The sequence below is a fragment of the Dama dama genome, chromosome 19 (genome assembly GCF_033118175.1).
Source record: "Dama dama isolate Ldn47 chromosome 19, ASM3311817v1, whole genome shotgun sequence".
NCBI classification, from domain to species: domain Eukaryota; kingdom Metazoa; phylum Chordata; class Mammalia; order Artiodactyla; family Cervidae; genus Dama; species Dama dama.
Genome location: NC_083699.1, coordinates 73,502,129 through 73,517,160, shown reverse-complemented (window position 1 = coordinate 73,517,160; position 15,032 = coordinate 73,502,129). Strand labels below are relative to the sequence as shown.

At 53.3% G+C, this 15,032-nt stretch overlaps 1 protein-coding gene across 1 annotated transcript in view; it reads right to left on the bottom strand.

Annotated features, from left to right (window-relative positions):
- TSPEAR (thrombospondin type laminin G domain and EAR repeats) overlaps positions 1 to 15,032 on the bottom strand; it is a 184,354-nt gene that overhangs the window by 1,143 nt on the left and 168,179 nt on the right. Inside the window, exons 9-11 of the mRNA XM_061167454.1 lie at positions 14,445 to 14,674; positions 2,814 to 3,001; positions 346 to 447 (exon numbers count right to left, since the gene is read on the bottom strand). Coding sequence (XP_061023437.1) covers positions 346 to 447; positions 2,814 to 3,001; positions 14,445 to 14,674 — 520 coding nt within the window. The remainder of the gene's footprint in view (positions 1 to 345; positions 448 to 2,813; positions 3,002 to 14,444; positions 14,675 to 15,032) is intronic.

The window sequence follows — 15,032 nt, the reverse complement described above, 5'->3', positions numbered from 1 at the left end:
CTCTAAGACGAAGTGTAAAATTTTACTGAAGGACACATGAAAAATAGAGAGATCTACCACAGCCTTGGATGGAAATGTTTAATAGGATAGCACACTAATAACTCTCACATTAGTGTATCCTCTCACTGCATCTCCAGCCAGAACCCAAAGTTGTGTCAGCAGGGCTAGCGGTCACCTAGCTGACCCAGGGGCCTGATCCAGACTCAGCCCTCACTCAGGTGCACCCAGTGCTAGCTGACCCACGGGGCTCCAGGACCTGTGACTCGCTCTGAGCCTGTGGTCATTCATGGGGAAGGTGGGCCCACCCAGGTGAACCGAGGTGTCTAGCAGGGGCATGGCCTTTACCTGTAAATAATACTGTTTACCGAGAAGGTATTTCCATCAAAGGAGTTTGCAACCACCAGGAAATAGTCTTCTCCCACCGAGAAGAACTCCCAGTCCAGAGCACTGTGGGAGCAAGTGAGCAGAATTAGGACCTGGAGATGCTGCCTGGGGACTTGGGGGCTGGTATCCGGCTGGTTCTCCCCCTAATCTCAGGATTCAGGGGGCTAGGTCCCACCTCCAAAATCCACAGAAGGAGGAGCAGTTTCCTCAGTCATACAACCAGTTGGTCTATTCCAGGGAAATGCAAATTAGTTGTTCACTTTTTAAACTTAAAAAATTTAATTGTAATAAAATACATATAACACAAAACTTTCTATTTTATTCATTTTCAAATGGACATTTAAGCTTAGTGGCATTGGGTACCTTCACACTGACACGCAACCATCACCACATCCATCTCCAGAATTTCTCCATCTTCCAAACTGAAGCTCTGTCCCCAGGAAACACTCACTCCACATCCCCTCCCCCAGGCCCTGGCCCCCACCATCTACCTCCTGTCCCTATGGATCTGCAACTCCAGGGACTTCGGGTAAGTGAATCACAAAATATTTGTCCTTCTGTGTCTGGCTTATGTCACTAAGCATAATATCCTCAAGGTTCCTCCGTAGTGTCAGGTGTCAGGATGTCCTTTTTTGAGGCTGAACAATATTCTACTGTAAGAATGGACCACATTCATCTGTCTATGGACACTCAGGCTACAAGGGTGAACACTGAAGCTCTGAACATGGATGCAAAAGTTGTTCACTTGGAAGAGGTTGAAATAGAGGAACAGTCCTAAACTCGTGGCCACTCCCTAAAAGTCTGCAGCGCCCCCTGGAGGCGAGAACTTGAGGACACTGGCTGTGAGGTCACCCTTCACATGCTTCTTCGCTGACTCCAGTTCAGTTCAGGTGCCAGCAGGGTCTGCTGACGTAGAGACGTCCCCCTAAATTTGGAAGTTGTAGTTCTTACTGCAAACAGGCCACTGCATCCTGTTTTCAACAAACGCCCCTGAACTTGCTAAGGGTGAGTCTGTGCTCAGAGACATCTTAGTTCTTAGGGATCTGACAGAGGGCTTCTGGGAAGGACATCCTAGAGCCCTGTCTATCCCAGGAGGCCAACCTGGGCATCAGCCGTGGTCCCTAGTAACCGCTCTAATTACTGCAGGCCCACTTTACAGATGAGGAAACTGAGGCTGCAGCCTTGCAGGAGTCACTCAGATGCCCAAGGCCAGGCCAGTGCATCTGCATCCAGAGGCCTCAGGGTTATGGCCTGTTCAGGCAGCACACAGTCACACTCTCTTGGTTGATACTCACCCCGGGTTCCTTCTCAGTGGGGCATTGAGGGCACTGGCCTAGAGCTCCAACAGAACCCTGGGCATGAGACGGCCACAGAGGTACCTGGGGACATGCAGGGGGGCAAGGCCAGTGGGGGCCCTGGGGCTCCTGACTCTTCCTTCTTCTGTTATCTGGAATCCTGTCTCGGCCACTTCCAGCCAGGGCCAGCTGTGATTCATCATTAAGAAAAAGTGGTGACTGTGGCCACGCTCACTGAGGGGTTTCATGCAGTGTGGCATGGGTGGGGGCGGTAGTGCGGCCGTGTGGTCCCATGTGCAGTATTCTGCCAACGGTAACTGGTTCTGGAACCAAGGCCCATGGCCTTGCTTTTGCAACAAAATGTTGACTGCACCGTCTTCCCCCACAGCTCGCATCAGAAGCTGCTGGGGCTTAACCCAGTAGGAAATCAAGGTCTGGCATGACTTCCAAATCATTAGGGCAGCAAGTCTGCTGACAGTAACGTGAAGCATATTTTTAATCCTTCAGAACCACACCATTTGGTCGAATGGTGGAAATAGACAAATATCCATCAGCTGATGAAAGGTAAACAAAGTGTGATAAACACAGTGGAATATTACTCAATCATTAAAAGAGTGAGGCACTAAGATACAATGTGGATGAACCTTGAAAACATGACAAGTAAAAGAAGCCAGACACATTTTGATGCAATGTCCAGATGGGGAAACCCAGAGGGACAGAAAGTAGGCTGGTGGGTCCCAGGGGCTGCAGAGGTCGGGGCAATAACAGCTGAGGGGTGGGGTTTCTTTTCAAGGTAATGAATATGTTCTAAAGTCACTGTGGAAATGGTTGTACACATATGCAAATTTCATTTAAAAAAAACCTGCAAAACTAAATTCTAAAAAAAACAAGCACGCGAGCCACAGCTTTTGAAAGCAGTTAGAGTCAAGGCTACAGCAGGAGCCGGGGTCACTCAGCTGGCCGTGTGGAAGGTCTGCGGGCGTGGACAGCGAGGCCTCTTCACACCTGTGGGCAGGGCGGTGGGCCCCGCGGACCCATAGATGCTCAGGTGCGTGCCCTGCGGTCTGGGCGGCTTCGGAGGTCGTAGGGCCGGGGCCCCTGGATCCCCGCCCCGGCCGCCCGCCACCCGCGTACCTGCAAGTGCGGATCTCCTGGAAGCGGACGAACGTCTGCGCGGTGACGTTCAGCTCGTATATGACCGAGTTGATGACGTAGGAGTCGTTCTGCACTCGCATCTCGACGTCGTAGCGGTGACTGTTCGCCACGGCGAGGAAGACCCTCTCCCCAATGTAGAAAACCTCCCAGTCTGCGGCGCCAAACGTCTGGGACCATGAGAGGGAAGCCGAGAGCATGCTGTGGGCAGAGACCCTCAGGATGGCCACCCACGCGGCTCCAGCCTCTGCACTCCGGGCGTCAAGCAGGCGCCCCTCCTGCAGGCACTGTCCTTTCCCAGCCTCCTCCAAGGCCAGTCAAAGGCCCATCTGCCTAGAGAGCTTCTTACCACCTGTGCTGCCCCTTCCCCAGGCCCCAGTGTGCCCTGGAAAAGGCCCAACTGCTATAACACCTCTTCCAGGGAGCCCTCTCTGCTCCCTCCAGTTATGAACTCAGAAGCAACATCTAGGTGCCTCCTGAGTTACTTACTACACACTCTCCCTGGCCTGAGGTTGTCCTCTGGCTCTCTGGACAGCCCCATCTTGTGTAGGCTACTCCTACAAAATCACTTATCAACCTGGAGGGTGAAGTGTGCATGGGCCCATGGGGCTGGACTTACACGAATGGCCGGCTGCCAAGCCTTGGCTGCAGACCTCAAACTGCATGAGCTGATTTACACGTGGGCCCACCAGGAGGTTTATGACCAGCATCTCTGGGATGCTGGGCTGGGAGTGCATGGGGAAGGGGAGGACCAGACGAGTCCAGGTCTATCCCTGTTCTGAGAAACAAAGGAGTGACCACACCAGATGGCAGCTTCAGTGGGGGGGATAACACGGCAGCTCCCCGAAACAGGGGCCTGTGGTTGGTGGAACTGTGCAAAAGCTCCTGAGGACTCCAAACCACAGCCTGACGAGGCTGCTGGGGCCTGAGTTCCTGTGTCAGCACAAAGGGGTTGACTCTGTCTGTTCCCATAAGCAGGTGAGGGCTGCGGCAGCTCTGATGGACACTTTGCATTGAAATTGTCTTTAAATGTTTTGCCTCTTGACTTTTGACTTGTGATACTGGTGGAGAGACCGACCTGCCTGTTGATAATAATCATAAACTCTGGATACAATCAGAGAAGGAAATGGCAACCTACTCCAATATTCTTGCAGGGAAAATTCCACGGACAGAGGAGACTGGTGGGCTATAGTCCCATGGGGTCACAAAGAGTCGGACACAACTGAAGTGACTAAGCACTGGATACAATACTTAAAAATGTACACAATGGCTTGAAGTTTCTGGAGAAGGGCCAAGGGCAGGCAGAAAGTGGAGGGGAGATGATGGCCCTTGAACGCATGTTCGTCTGACTCTCCCTCTGAGGACATTCCTGGTCTTGTGGCATATGGGCTTGGCACTCAAGTAGAGGCAGCAGCCTGGCTGGACACAGACCTTGAACTGCATGAGCTGATTTACACATGGGCCTACGTGTAAATAAAAGGACATTTATGACCAGCATCTCTGGGATGCTGGGGTGGGAGTGCATGGGGAAGGGGAGGACCAGACGAGTCCAGATCCAAGGTTAGGGTTTGGGGCTTGCAGAGTGTCTAGAAACCAAAGGAGACTAGCCTAGGAAGGAGGAACTCTCAGTAGGGGGAGGCTCCAGTATCTCCTTATTAACTTCTCTCAAGTCCATTTAAGCTCCTGAAGTGCATACACAGGGGACAGGACCCCAGGGACCCAGAGACAAACAACAGCTGGGCAGCTGGAGGAACTGACCAGAGAGTTAGACAGCGGGGGAACCAGCAGGTAAATGTGACCTATGATCAGGAGAAGAAACAGCAAGTAGAAATAGGTTGACACAGCACAAATACTGGAGTGAACAGACACAAACTTTATAGTAACTGTGATCAGAACCTATAGGCAAATATGTATGTAATCAACAATAAGATGGGGAGATTTGGAGAGTTATGAAAACTCTAAAAGGAGGCAAATAGAAATCCTGTACCTGAAAAGCAAAATGCCTGTATTCACAAATCTATTGCATGGGATCAAAAGCTACCTAGACAATCCAGAAGAAAGGATCTATGAACTAGAAGATACACCAATAGAAATTATCTGATTTGAAGCACAGAAGGGGGGGAATGTTTGCAATGAAAGTAAACAGAGCCTCAGTGATAATATAACACAGTCTAGTGCATGAAGCTAGGGCAAACCTAGACAGCTTATTAAAAAACAGACATTACTTTGCTGACAAAGGTCTATATAATCCAAGTTATGGTTTTTTCAGTAGTCATGTATGGATGTGGGAGTTGGACCATAATGAAGGCTGAGCACTGAAGAAATGCTGCTTCTGAGTTGTGGTGTTGGAGAAGTCTTGAGAGTCCCTTGGACTGCAAGGAGATCAAACCAGTCAATCCTAAAGGAAATCAACCCTGAATATTCATTGGAAGGACTGATGTTGAAATTGAAGTTCCAATATTTTGGCTGCCTGATGAGAAGAGCCAACTCATTGGAAAAGATGATTCTGGGAAAGACAAGGCAGGAGGGGAAGGGGGCAACAGAGTATGAGATGGTTGGATGACATCACTGACTCAATGGACATAAGTTTGAGTAAACTCCGGGAGATGGTGATGAACAGGGAAACCTGGAGTGCTGCCGTTCATGGAGTCACAAAGAGTTGGACATGACTTAGTGACTGAATAGCAACAACAATGTGCATGTAATTGGATCACAGAAGGAAAGGAAAGGAGAATGAGGCAGAAAAACATTTAAGTAAATGTTGGCTAAAATTTCTCCAAATATGATTAAAACCACCAAACCACAGATCCAAGATCAGAGACCCCAAACAGAATAAATACAATCCCCCCCCCCATAACCTCAACACATCATATTAAATATCTAAGGATAGACAGAGAAGATTGCAGAAGCAGCCAGAGGAAAAAGACATTTGCTATAGGGAAACAGTGGTACCAAAGGTACCCAACTTCTCATCAGAAACAGCTGAAGCTCGATGTCAATGGAAAAACATCTTTAAAGGAAATGAAAGAAAACCATGAACCCAGAATTCTACAACCAGTGAAAACATCCTTCACTGTAATGTTACTTTCAGATAAAAGTGATAGAATGAACTGCCAGCAGACCTGCTTTACAAGCAGTCCTGAAGGAAGCTACAGAGGGTGAAACTCTACAAGGAGCACAGTGTCTGCAAGAAGCACGCAGAGGGCGCTGGGAACGGTGAGCTGGGTGTCAAGACAACTCACTGTTTACAGCAAACAAGAGGACAAGCTGAGGAGCTCATACCCTAAGTAGACATGTGAGTTTATACATGCTCCCCATAGCCCAATGGACAGGTAAGGATAAATGAGATCATGTAGTTGTAAGGTTATCACATTATATGTAAAGTATAATATTAATTCAAAGATAGATTGTACACGTGAAACTAACACAACATTATTTGTCAACTATACTCCAATATAAATTTTAAAATTTTTTAAAACTTGAATTGAACATATTAACACAAGGCCTTCCCTCGTAGCTCAGACAGTAAAGCATCTGCCTGCAATACAGGAGACCTGAGTTCAATTCCTGGGTTGGGAAGACCCCCTGGAGACGGAAATGGCAACCTACTTCAGTATTCTTGCCTGGAGAATTCCATGGACAGAGGAGCCTGGAGGGCTACAGTCCATGGGATTGCAAAGAGTCAGACACGACTGACCGACTGACACACACATGGTTAATTAAAAAATAAAAAATAGATTGCAGTGTGGATACGGGGTGGGGCAGAGGAGTATGAGATGAGTTGGGAGATTAGGATTGATATATATATACACCACCATGCACAAAAAAGATACCTAGTGGGAAGCTGCCGTATTGCACATGGAGCTCAGCTTGATGCTCTGTGATGACCTAGTTCAGTGGGATGGGGGTGGGAGGTCTAAGAGGGAAGGGATATATGTATACCACAGCTGATTGACTTCCTGGTACAGCAGAAAATAACAACAGTGTAAAGCAATTATAGTCCAGTCAAAAATAGATTGCAGTTAGTTTAACATGTATATTGTGATGGCTGAAGCACACAATTACACAACAAACTGTCTTTTGTATAAAAAAGAGGGGATAGAAGGCTATGGATATGACAAAGAACTTGTTTTATATCTAATGCATAAGGAACTCCTACATATCAATAATGACAGGCAAAAAAATGAAAGTATGGGCAAAGACTTGAATATGCATTTTGCAAAAGGGACTCTGGCAAACCAGCAGGTGGGTGGACATGTGCCATCGTTAGTTACCAGGGTACTGTGACTTAAAAACCACACGGTGGTGCTGCTTCACACCTTGTAAGAAAGACTAAAAATACAGACAAAACCTGGTGTTGGCTAGAGTGTGGGATGACTGGCACTCACGCTGTTTTGGGGAGTGTATAAAATGGTAGAACTGTTTTGGAAAACCGCTTGGCAATTTCTTAAGAAGTTAAACATCCGCCTACCTCATGGCCTAGAATTCCACTCCTAGGGTTTTACTCAAGAAAAAGTAAAAACAATTTGCCCACAGAAAGCCATGTATGAGATGCCTTTAGTAGAATTATTCATAATAGTGAAAATCTGGAAACAGCTCAGGTCGTACAAAGAATTGAGCCTAGAAGCCACACAGCGATCAGTTTCTGGACCCGGCTGCTTCCTGGGGACACGTGCCTACCCCGAGGTAGGCAGTCCTGGCCGGCCAAAGCTGGTCACCGCGATGTCCAACGATGCTGGAGGGACCATTGCATTCCCAGCCCATGTGGGAAGGGGCTCTGTCTTCCTTGACTCCGACCGGCGGGGCACGGGTCTGCGGACCACCCCTCCTCGGAGGTCCCTTCCGGCTTGTACAATCCGCCCAGCGCAGCCTCTGGTCCCCGCGGGTCCGGTACCCCGCCAGCCGCTCGCCTGGTGTTTTCTCCACGTCCAGCAGAGGGCGCGGTTGCCCGTTCTACCGCCCGGTGCGCGGAGGCCCGGCCACCACCGCCTCGCGCACCCCACCCCACCCCCGCCCCGCGGCTGAGGGTCGCGGGGGCCGAGAAACAGGCTTGGGCCCATTCGAAGGTCGGAAATAAGGGAGCTCAAGCTAAAAGAGTGACTCACAGGACAAGGACAGGGACCAGGGCACCTGGCGTCGCCGACCCTGCCGGACCAGGAGCTGGGCTGAGGCCTTCCTGGGTTAGCACCCTCTCCTCACCGCGGGTCGGAGGTGGCACTATTTCTGTCCCCTGGGGCCACGTCGCAACTTCCGAGCTGGGGGGACCCTTGGGCCCGTGGGGCCTCCAGCCTCATCAGAGGACCGACGTTAGAGACTCACAAGACTGTGCAGAGTGACACACACGTGCCAGCCCAACCAGGTTGCAGAAACCACGGGAGTGGCCAGACTGTGAATCGCTGGTTCTGCCCCACCCTTTGCTGATGAGACCACCGCAGTGGGAAACTCACACGCATGCACACACCTGCACGCACCCATGTATACACGTGCACACACCTGCATGGATGCGATTTTACACACAATCCTGCACGCATGCATCTGCATACATGTGCACATAACTGCAAGCGCCCACATGCACACACCTGCACATGTACACACCCACACGGAACAAGCGGCCAGGGCTGGTCTGAGAAGGGGTCTCCCCCAGATCACCAGAGCTTCCTTTCAGCTCCGAGCCACTCCACCCTCAGCTCATGGCCTTGAGCCCCAGCAAGAAGGGGTTGGCCTGCAGACAAGGGTCAGTAAAAGGGATGTCTGGGCCTGGGAACTGGGAGAAGAGGGCCCGAGCCCAACGGGAAGGACGGGGTCGTGGCCAGCGGCTGGGGAGGGGAGGAGCATCCAGGTGGGCGTGGCTTAGAGGGGCTCTCGCCTCGCCTCCGGTCTCTGCGCCCAGTCGGGGGCGCCCGATACATCAAGTACGGGGTGCCTCATTCAGTTTGAGTTTCAGATTAAAATGATGTTTCAGTCCATGTGTATGGGCACGCTTTTACTAAAAACTGATTCGTTGTTTATCTGGCTTTCACATTGAAATGATGCTGCTGCTGCAAAGTCGCTTCAGTCGTGTCCAACCCTGTGCGACCCCATAGACAGCAGCCCACCAGGCTCCTCTTTCCCTGTGATTCTCCAGACAAGAATACTGGAGTGGGTTGCCATTTCCTTCGCCAATGCATGAAAGTAAAAAGTGAAAGTAAAGTCGCTCAGTGGTGTCCAGCTCTTTGAGACCCCATGGACTGTAGCCTACCAGGCTCCTCCGTCCATGGGATTTTCCAGGCAAGAGTACTGGAGTGGGTTGCTATTGCCTTCTCCTTCACACTGAAATAGGCTTCCTGTATTTTATTTGCTAGGGGCTAGCAGAGTCCATCAGGTGGCCACCTGACTGCCAGTCATTGGCTGGCAGTGAGCTTCCCTCGAAGCCTGGGGCCCACACCTGCGCCCTCAGCCAGAGGCTGGGCTCCTCCCATTCGGAAGTAAACCGGGGAGAATCCCAGCCCAGGGCTGCACCAGCCTGGGCAGGGGTGAGCTGGCCTGAGGCCCCGCTGTCAGGCCACTCCTGGATTCTGAGCGTATTAGGGACACGTCAGGGAGAGAAGAAATTCCCACATCAAACAGCCCTGCCAAACCCTGCTTGGCACCAGAGCAAGGCAGCCGGGCACCTGCTGGGCTGGGTGGACCCTTCCCGCCCTTCTTTGAGTGGAATTCCCCGGAGCCCTGCCCTGGAATCCCCTGGAACTGCGCCTGCCTGGGCCTGGAGCACCTCGAGGGAGGATGGTGCTTCTGGGACTTGGCAGCCAGAGCACCTGGAGCCCTTGACAGTGCCCTAGAGGGGGGGTGGGCTCCCAGGGATCAGCAGATTGCTTGTTGGCCAGGAGGCCCTTGGGTTCCGGCTTTGATGGAGAAGAGAACCCAGGTCTCGGAGTGCCTGGGGAGGGAGGACCAGGTGACTGCCAGGAGAAGGCAGGCAGGTCCCAAAGGACCCTGCGGGATTCAGCCCTTGACCCTGTGGGCAGTTGCCTAAGTCTCCCCTCCTGGGAGACTGCAGGGGGCAGCACACTCCCTGGCCAACTTTGGGGTGCCCTCCAGCTCTACCCCAGTACAGCGACCCCTCCACACCTTGCTCTTCCCTGGGCTGCCTGGTCCACTGCCAGCTCCAGCCTCACAGAGCAAACGGAAGCATAGGAGGAAGGGCCCTGGCCCTGGTGAGCACACGGGCCGGTCCCTTCCAGGGCTGACCACCGGGGGCACTCTCACAACACCCTCCTTACAGACGGCTGCCTCCTTCATTTGTGGACAGTTACATTCTTGGGGCTTCCCTGGTGGCTCAAGCAGTAAAGAATCTGCCTAAACGCAGGAGACTGGGTTCAATCCCTGGATGGGGAAGATCCCCTGGGGGAGGCCATGGCAACTCGCTCCAGTATTCTTGCCTGGAGAATCCCATGGACAGAGGAGCCGGGCAGGCTACAGTCCATGGGGTTGCAGAGTTAGACACCACTAAAGTGACTTAGCATGCACGCACATTCTTGGTGGAGACTGCCTTTCTGACAAACCCCAGCTTCATTCTCTGTCTCCTTAAACTCACTGATGACTCTGGGCAGCTCCTCTGCCTGTCCCTCCCCAGCCCTGATAAGTGGTTTCCCAGGGAGCTTCATTGGCCCTCTTCTTGGAGACCCTGTCAGCCTTCAGCCCACACCCTGCCAGAAATACTCCATTGCCCTTGGTTCTCATTTCTGCCAGTGGCCCCTCCCAGCAACAACCCCCAGTCTTGGTCCACTGCAGCCCCTCCCCTCCCCCACCCCCTCCACTCCAGGTCTACACGTGATGACTGTAACCACAGATCCCAGAGCCAGACAGCTCAGGGAGCAGAAGTCCCAGCAGCTGGAGGCTGGGTCTCTGTAGGTGAAGCCCATCCTTCCTTGACACGCCCAGCTTCCACTTCCTTTGGTCCAAGATGGTGAGGCCAACTGGTTGGAGCCTTGGTCTCTGCCACCTGGAGGAAGATTCTAGAATTCCTGGTGGGAGAGGTGGGGAGGTCTGGAAGGGGTTGCCGGGGAATGCATCAGGGTGGACAGCTGATCTTCCATGCACCCCTGGGCTGCAGACCCAGCATAAGCACAACCTTCCTCATGAGCTGAACTCACCCTGCCAGTGAGGGACCCACCTGATGCCCCTCTCAGCGCTGTCTGTGTGCACAGCGCCACAAATGCAGCAGCCTGCGTCCCTTGCCCGGCCATCCCTTCAGAAAGGGCTCCCCTCGAGGTTAGCGCCTCTCTACACACACTTCAAACTTCAACGCCTGCTTCAAACTCATGTGAGGCCATGAGAGATGCTGCAAAGCTCCAAACCAAGTGCAAACATATGAAGGTATCTTCAGGACCTAAGAGGATTTAAACACCATACAAAAACAGCTGGCAGAACATGAAAATGGGATCTGGTGGGTTCTGAGGGACTCACTGGGTGCAAAGAGACTCGGCTCATAAGAGAAGGCAGGGTCCTCAGGTGTGTGTGGGCACGGGGAGCAGCAGTGCCCCCCTTGCAGCCCCCAGAGTCAGCTCCCAGGGCAGCTCTGCCCACCGGCTGGAGACGCGTCCTCTCGCAGCCACTGTGGTTCTGCCCACCCCTGCCCCCGCCCTGCACTTCTGGCTGATTCTTCCAGCCAGCGTCACACCCCTGGGCTGGCTCTGGTTTGGGGCATGGAGCCCAGATGGCCCCCATCCTGGCTCAGTTGGGCCTGTCTCTGCCCCTCGGCCCAGTCTTCCTTCTGAGGATGCCCCGTGTCCGAGGCTGGACACAGACTGGAGCCAGATCCTGATGCTGCCTGAAAATACAGAGTTTCAGGGGCTCACAGCTCTGGAGCCAGTATACTGGGGAGCGTTCAAGGAGATGGGCCAGAACCTGGAAGGGATCTGAGATATTCTGCATGACAGACAGTGGCAGGAACGAACGCCGCTCTGAGAAATTCAGGCTGACTGTTTCCCCATGGTGTCCAGAGAACACAGAGGCCCGGCACGTGGCCTTCTGGTCAACCACACAGGTCCCTAGCTGGGCTGTCACACCAGGCAAGTGACATGAAGAGGCTTCCTGCAGCTGGTCGGGGAGTGCAGTTTGGAGATTATCATCCTATGTGACCTCTCCTGTTTGCACAAAAGGCCAGTTTAGAAGGCACCTCATCAAGGGCCTCAACCAGACCCCTAGCTCCCTGGGGCACAAGCCACCAGTGACAATGCCGCCCCCTGCCATGCTCAACATGAAATATAAACAGAAAACAAAGGGTCCTCCAGATATGTGATAAAAGACCTGGAACATGAGAGTCAGGCTAAAATATATACATACACTCATACTGGAATAAACCGAGCTGGTTCTAGAAACAAACCAGAATTTTTTAAAACTATAATGATCTTCAAAAGTATTCAAGAAGATACTGTATTTATAGAGTAAATATAGAATGGCATGAAGAGGAAGAGTTCTTGGATATTAGAAAGACGATTCCTAGTTTTATGAGAAGATGTTCCTCAACATGATCGGAGAATAAAGATAGGGAAAGATTCTAGGTTGAAAAGATAACTCAACCCAGGAGATCTGAAAGCCTTCTAACCAGTGTGCCGGGGTGGGGTGGTATATGGAATGATCAAGAAAAACCAAGAAAATCTCCCAGGCCTGGAAAAGCACACCTTGAAGTTGAAAGGGCCCTGAAACTAAGCAGTCAAGAGGCCCAGGGAACCACTGTGAAGAAACCTGTGGGCACTGAGGGCAGAGAAGGTCAATGCAAGGGCACCTGGTGAGGCAGAGGGGCCACTGCGCCCCTGGCTTCTGGGAGGCAGGGGGCCGCCCTCCGTGTTCTCAAGGGAATGACCTCTACCCTAAAATCCTGTACACCATTTATCAGGCCGGGCGAGGGACACGGCCACCACGAGCGTCCACACTTCCTGCCACAGACGGTGGTTCTCACTGAGAGGAAGCTGGCGAGGTCATGGCTCCCCCAGCCTGTGGTTGGGCCATCAGGCCACGTGACCCATGTGGCTGTGGAGGGTGAGGGGTGGGCTGTGACCCCTCAGTCCAGATTTGATGTGGGCTCGCTCTGCTCTATACCCATTGGCTGACTTTGGTCACGTGACCTGGCCCAGCTGCAGGGATGCTGGGGAGCGTGGGGAAGTACCTAGAAGGGGGCGTCCCTGAGGTGTCACCCGAAAACCTGAGGTCAACTGGGACACTGGAGATCAGAATGGGATGTGGTGGCTCCAGCCAAAGATGGCAGTAAAGGAAAGTTCCAGAAAAGGGACCACTGTCAGCTCTAGAGACAGTTGGCCTGGATGCACAGGCAGGAGGGCCCAGGAGGACGGGCTGCAGGGGAAGAGGGCTCTTTGTGGACACAAGCTGACCAGAGACCTCGCGGTTGCGAGGGGAGCAGTGACACACGGTGGAAACCCAGGAGGCACCGAGGACGCAGTGCTCACAGGAGCCTGGGGACAGGCAGGACCAGCAAGAAGCCGGGGGATGTTACTATGTGCAGAGATGGTGGTTTTCTTCCCCCACAAAGGAGAGGAGTGGGAGGGAGGGAGGGATATGGGAAGAAGCAACTAGGAACTTGTGGAAAAGTGTCCTGTGTAGCACCTGGGGTCCATGCGTGAAGTTAGCCACGTGCTGGGCTTGTGGTATGAAAAGAGTCTGACCTGCATGCAAGGCCTGTCCCCAGGGGCTGGCCCGGAGGTTGTCCCAGCCCACCACTGAGAAGGGAGTGGTCAAAACACACCCTTGGCTCTGCAAGAACGAGCTTATGACGTGGCCAGGATGATGCAAATGCCGACCTCGACTGTTCATTTTAGTCATCCATGAGGGCTTGGGCTTCCCAGGTGGCTCAGTGGTAAAGAATCTGCCTGCTAATGCAGGAGACTCAGGTTTGATCCCTGGGTCAGAAAGATCCCCTGGAGTAGGAAATGGCAACCTGCTCCTGTATTCTTGCCTGGAAATCCTATGGACAGAGGAGCCTGGTGGGCCACAGTCCATGAGGTTGAACAGAGTTGGACCTGACTCAGCAACTGAGCACGTGGGGGCTTGGTCTGGGGTCTGACACTGAGAGGGACAAGCCAGGCAGCTGGGAGGGAGGAGGGCAAGGGAAGGTAGAAGAGGGTCTGGACCCCATATCATCATCCTAGACCACGGTGGGGCCCGAGGAGGAGCTGCCAACACCGCCCACTAGCCTGGGACTGGTCAGTACACGCATGGTTCACCGGGGCGTTCAGTGCTGCCCCGCCTAATAAAGCCTCTCGCTGCCTCAGTCTGATGCTTTGCCAGGCAGCCCACAACGGCTGGAACCAGCTAAGGGATGATCTCAGAGAAAGTGAAAAGTGCTGTCCCCACAGCTGGCCAGGTCAGGGGCCAGCTGCTGGCTGCCTCAGGACAAGAGCGTGACACCCACATAAAGGCAGGTTAGACTGTGGGGCCCGCCAGGGGGCCAGGGGACCCATCTGAGCACATGTACTGGTGGGAGCTCCGTGCCAGGGAAGCCCTTCCACCTCATCTGCAGGCTCCCTCACCTGACCTCTAGGGAGGCACCTGGTGTGGACAGGCCTGGGTCTGGGAAGGGTGTGTGTGGGGGTGCCATGGGGAGCACAGGGTCCTCACCAGAAAGGACTGGAAGAGCTGGAAGGAGCCGCCCAGCCGCACATACAGGTGGGACTGCAGCCGCGTGGACGTGCCATTGAAGGCGTTGGCCACAGCCAGAAAGGCGTAGGGCCCCACCGTGAAGAACTCCCAGTCGTAGGCGCCCGAAGTGGCGATGGTCTGGTTGGCCTCGAAGAGCCGGGTCCCCGGGTTCCACTTGTAGATGACGCTGTCAATGTTATGGTTGTCGCCTGGAAGCCGAGCAGCATTGAGGGAGGGAGACTTCTGTGGCTTCATGCCAGCGCCCTGGGACCAGGCCCCATGGGACCCTGCCCCAGGCCCTGCAGCCCGTCCAACCAGCTGGACCCTGATCTCCTGCACCCTTCCCGGGTCCCCAGCCACGTTACCCATCACGTGACCTTCCTGCCTCTGTGCCCCATGAGAACCCTCGGTGGCCCAGCCTTTGGGGGACTCCAGACCCCTGTGATTATCTAGTGTGTTGGAGGTGGGACTCCCCACCCCCTCTGCAGCCTCACCCTTCACTCTGCTTGCCTTCCCCTTCATGCTCCCTCCCCCCAGACATCAGACCTCTGCGGGCTGGAAGCCCTG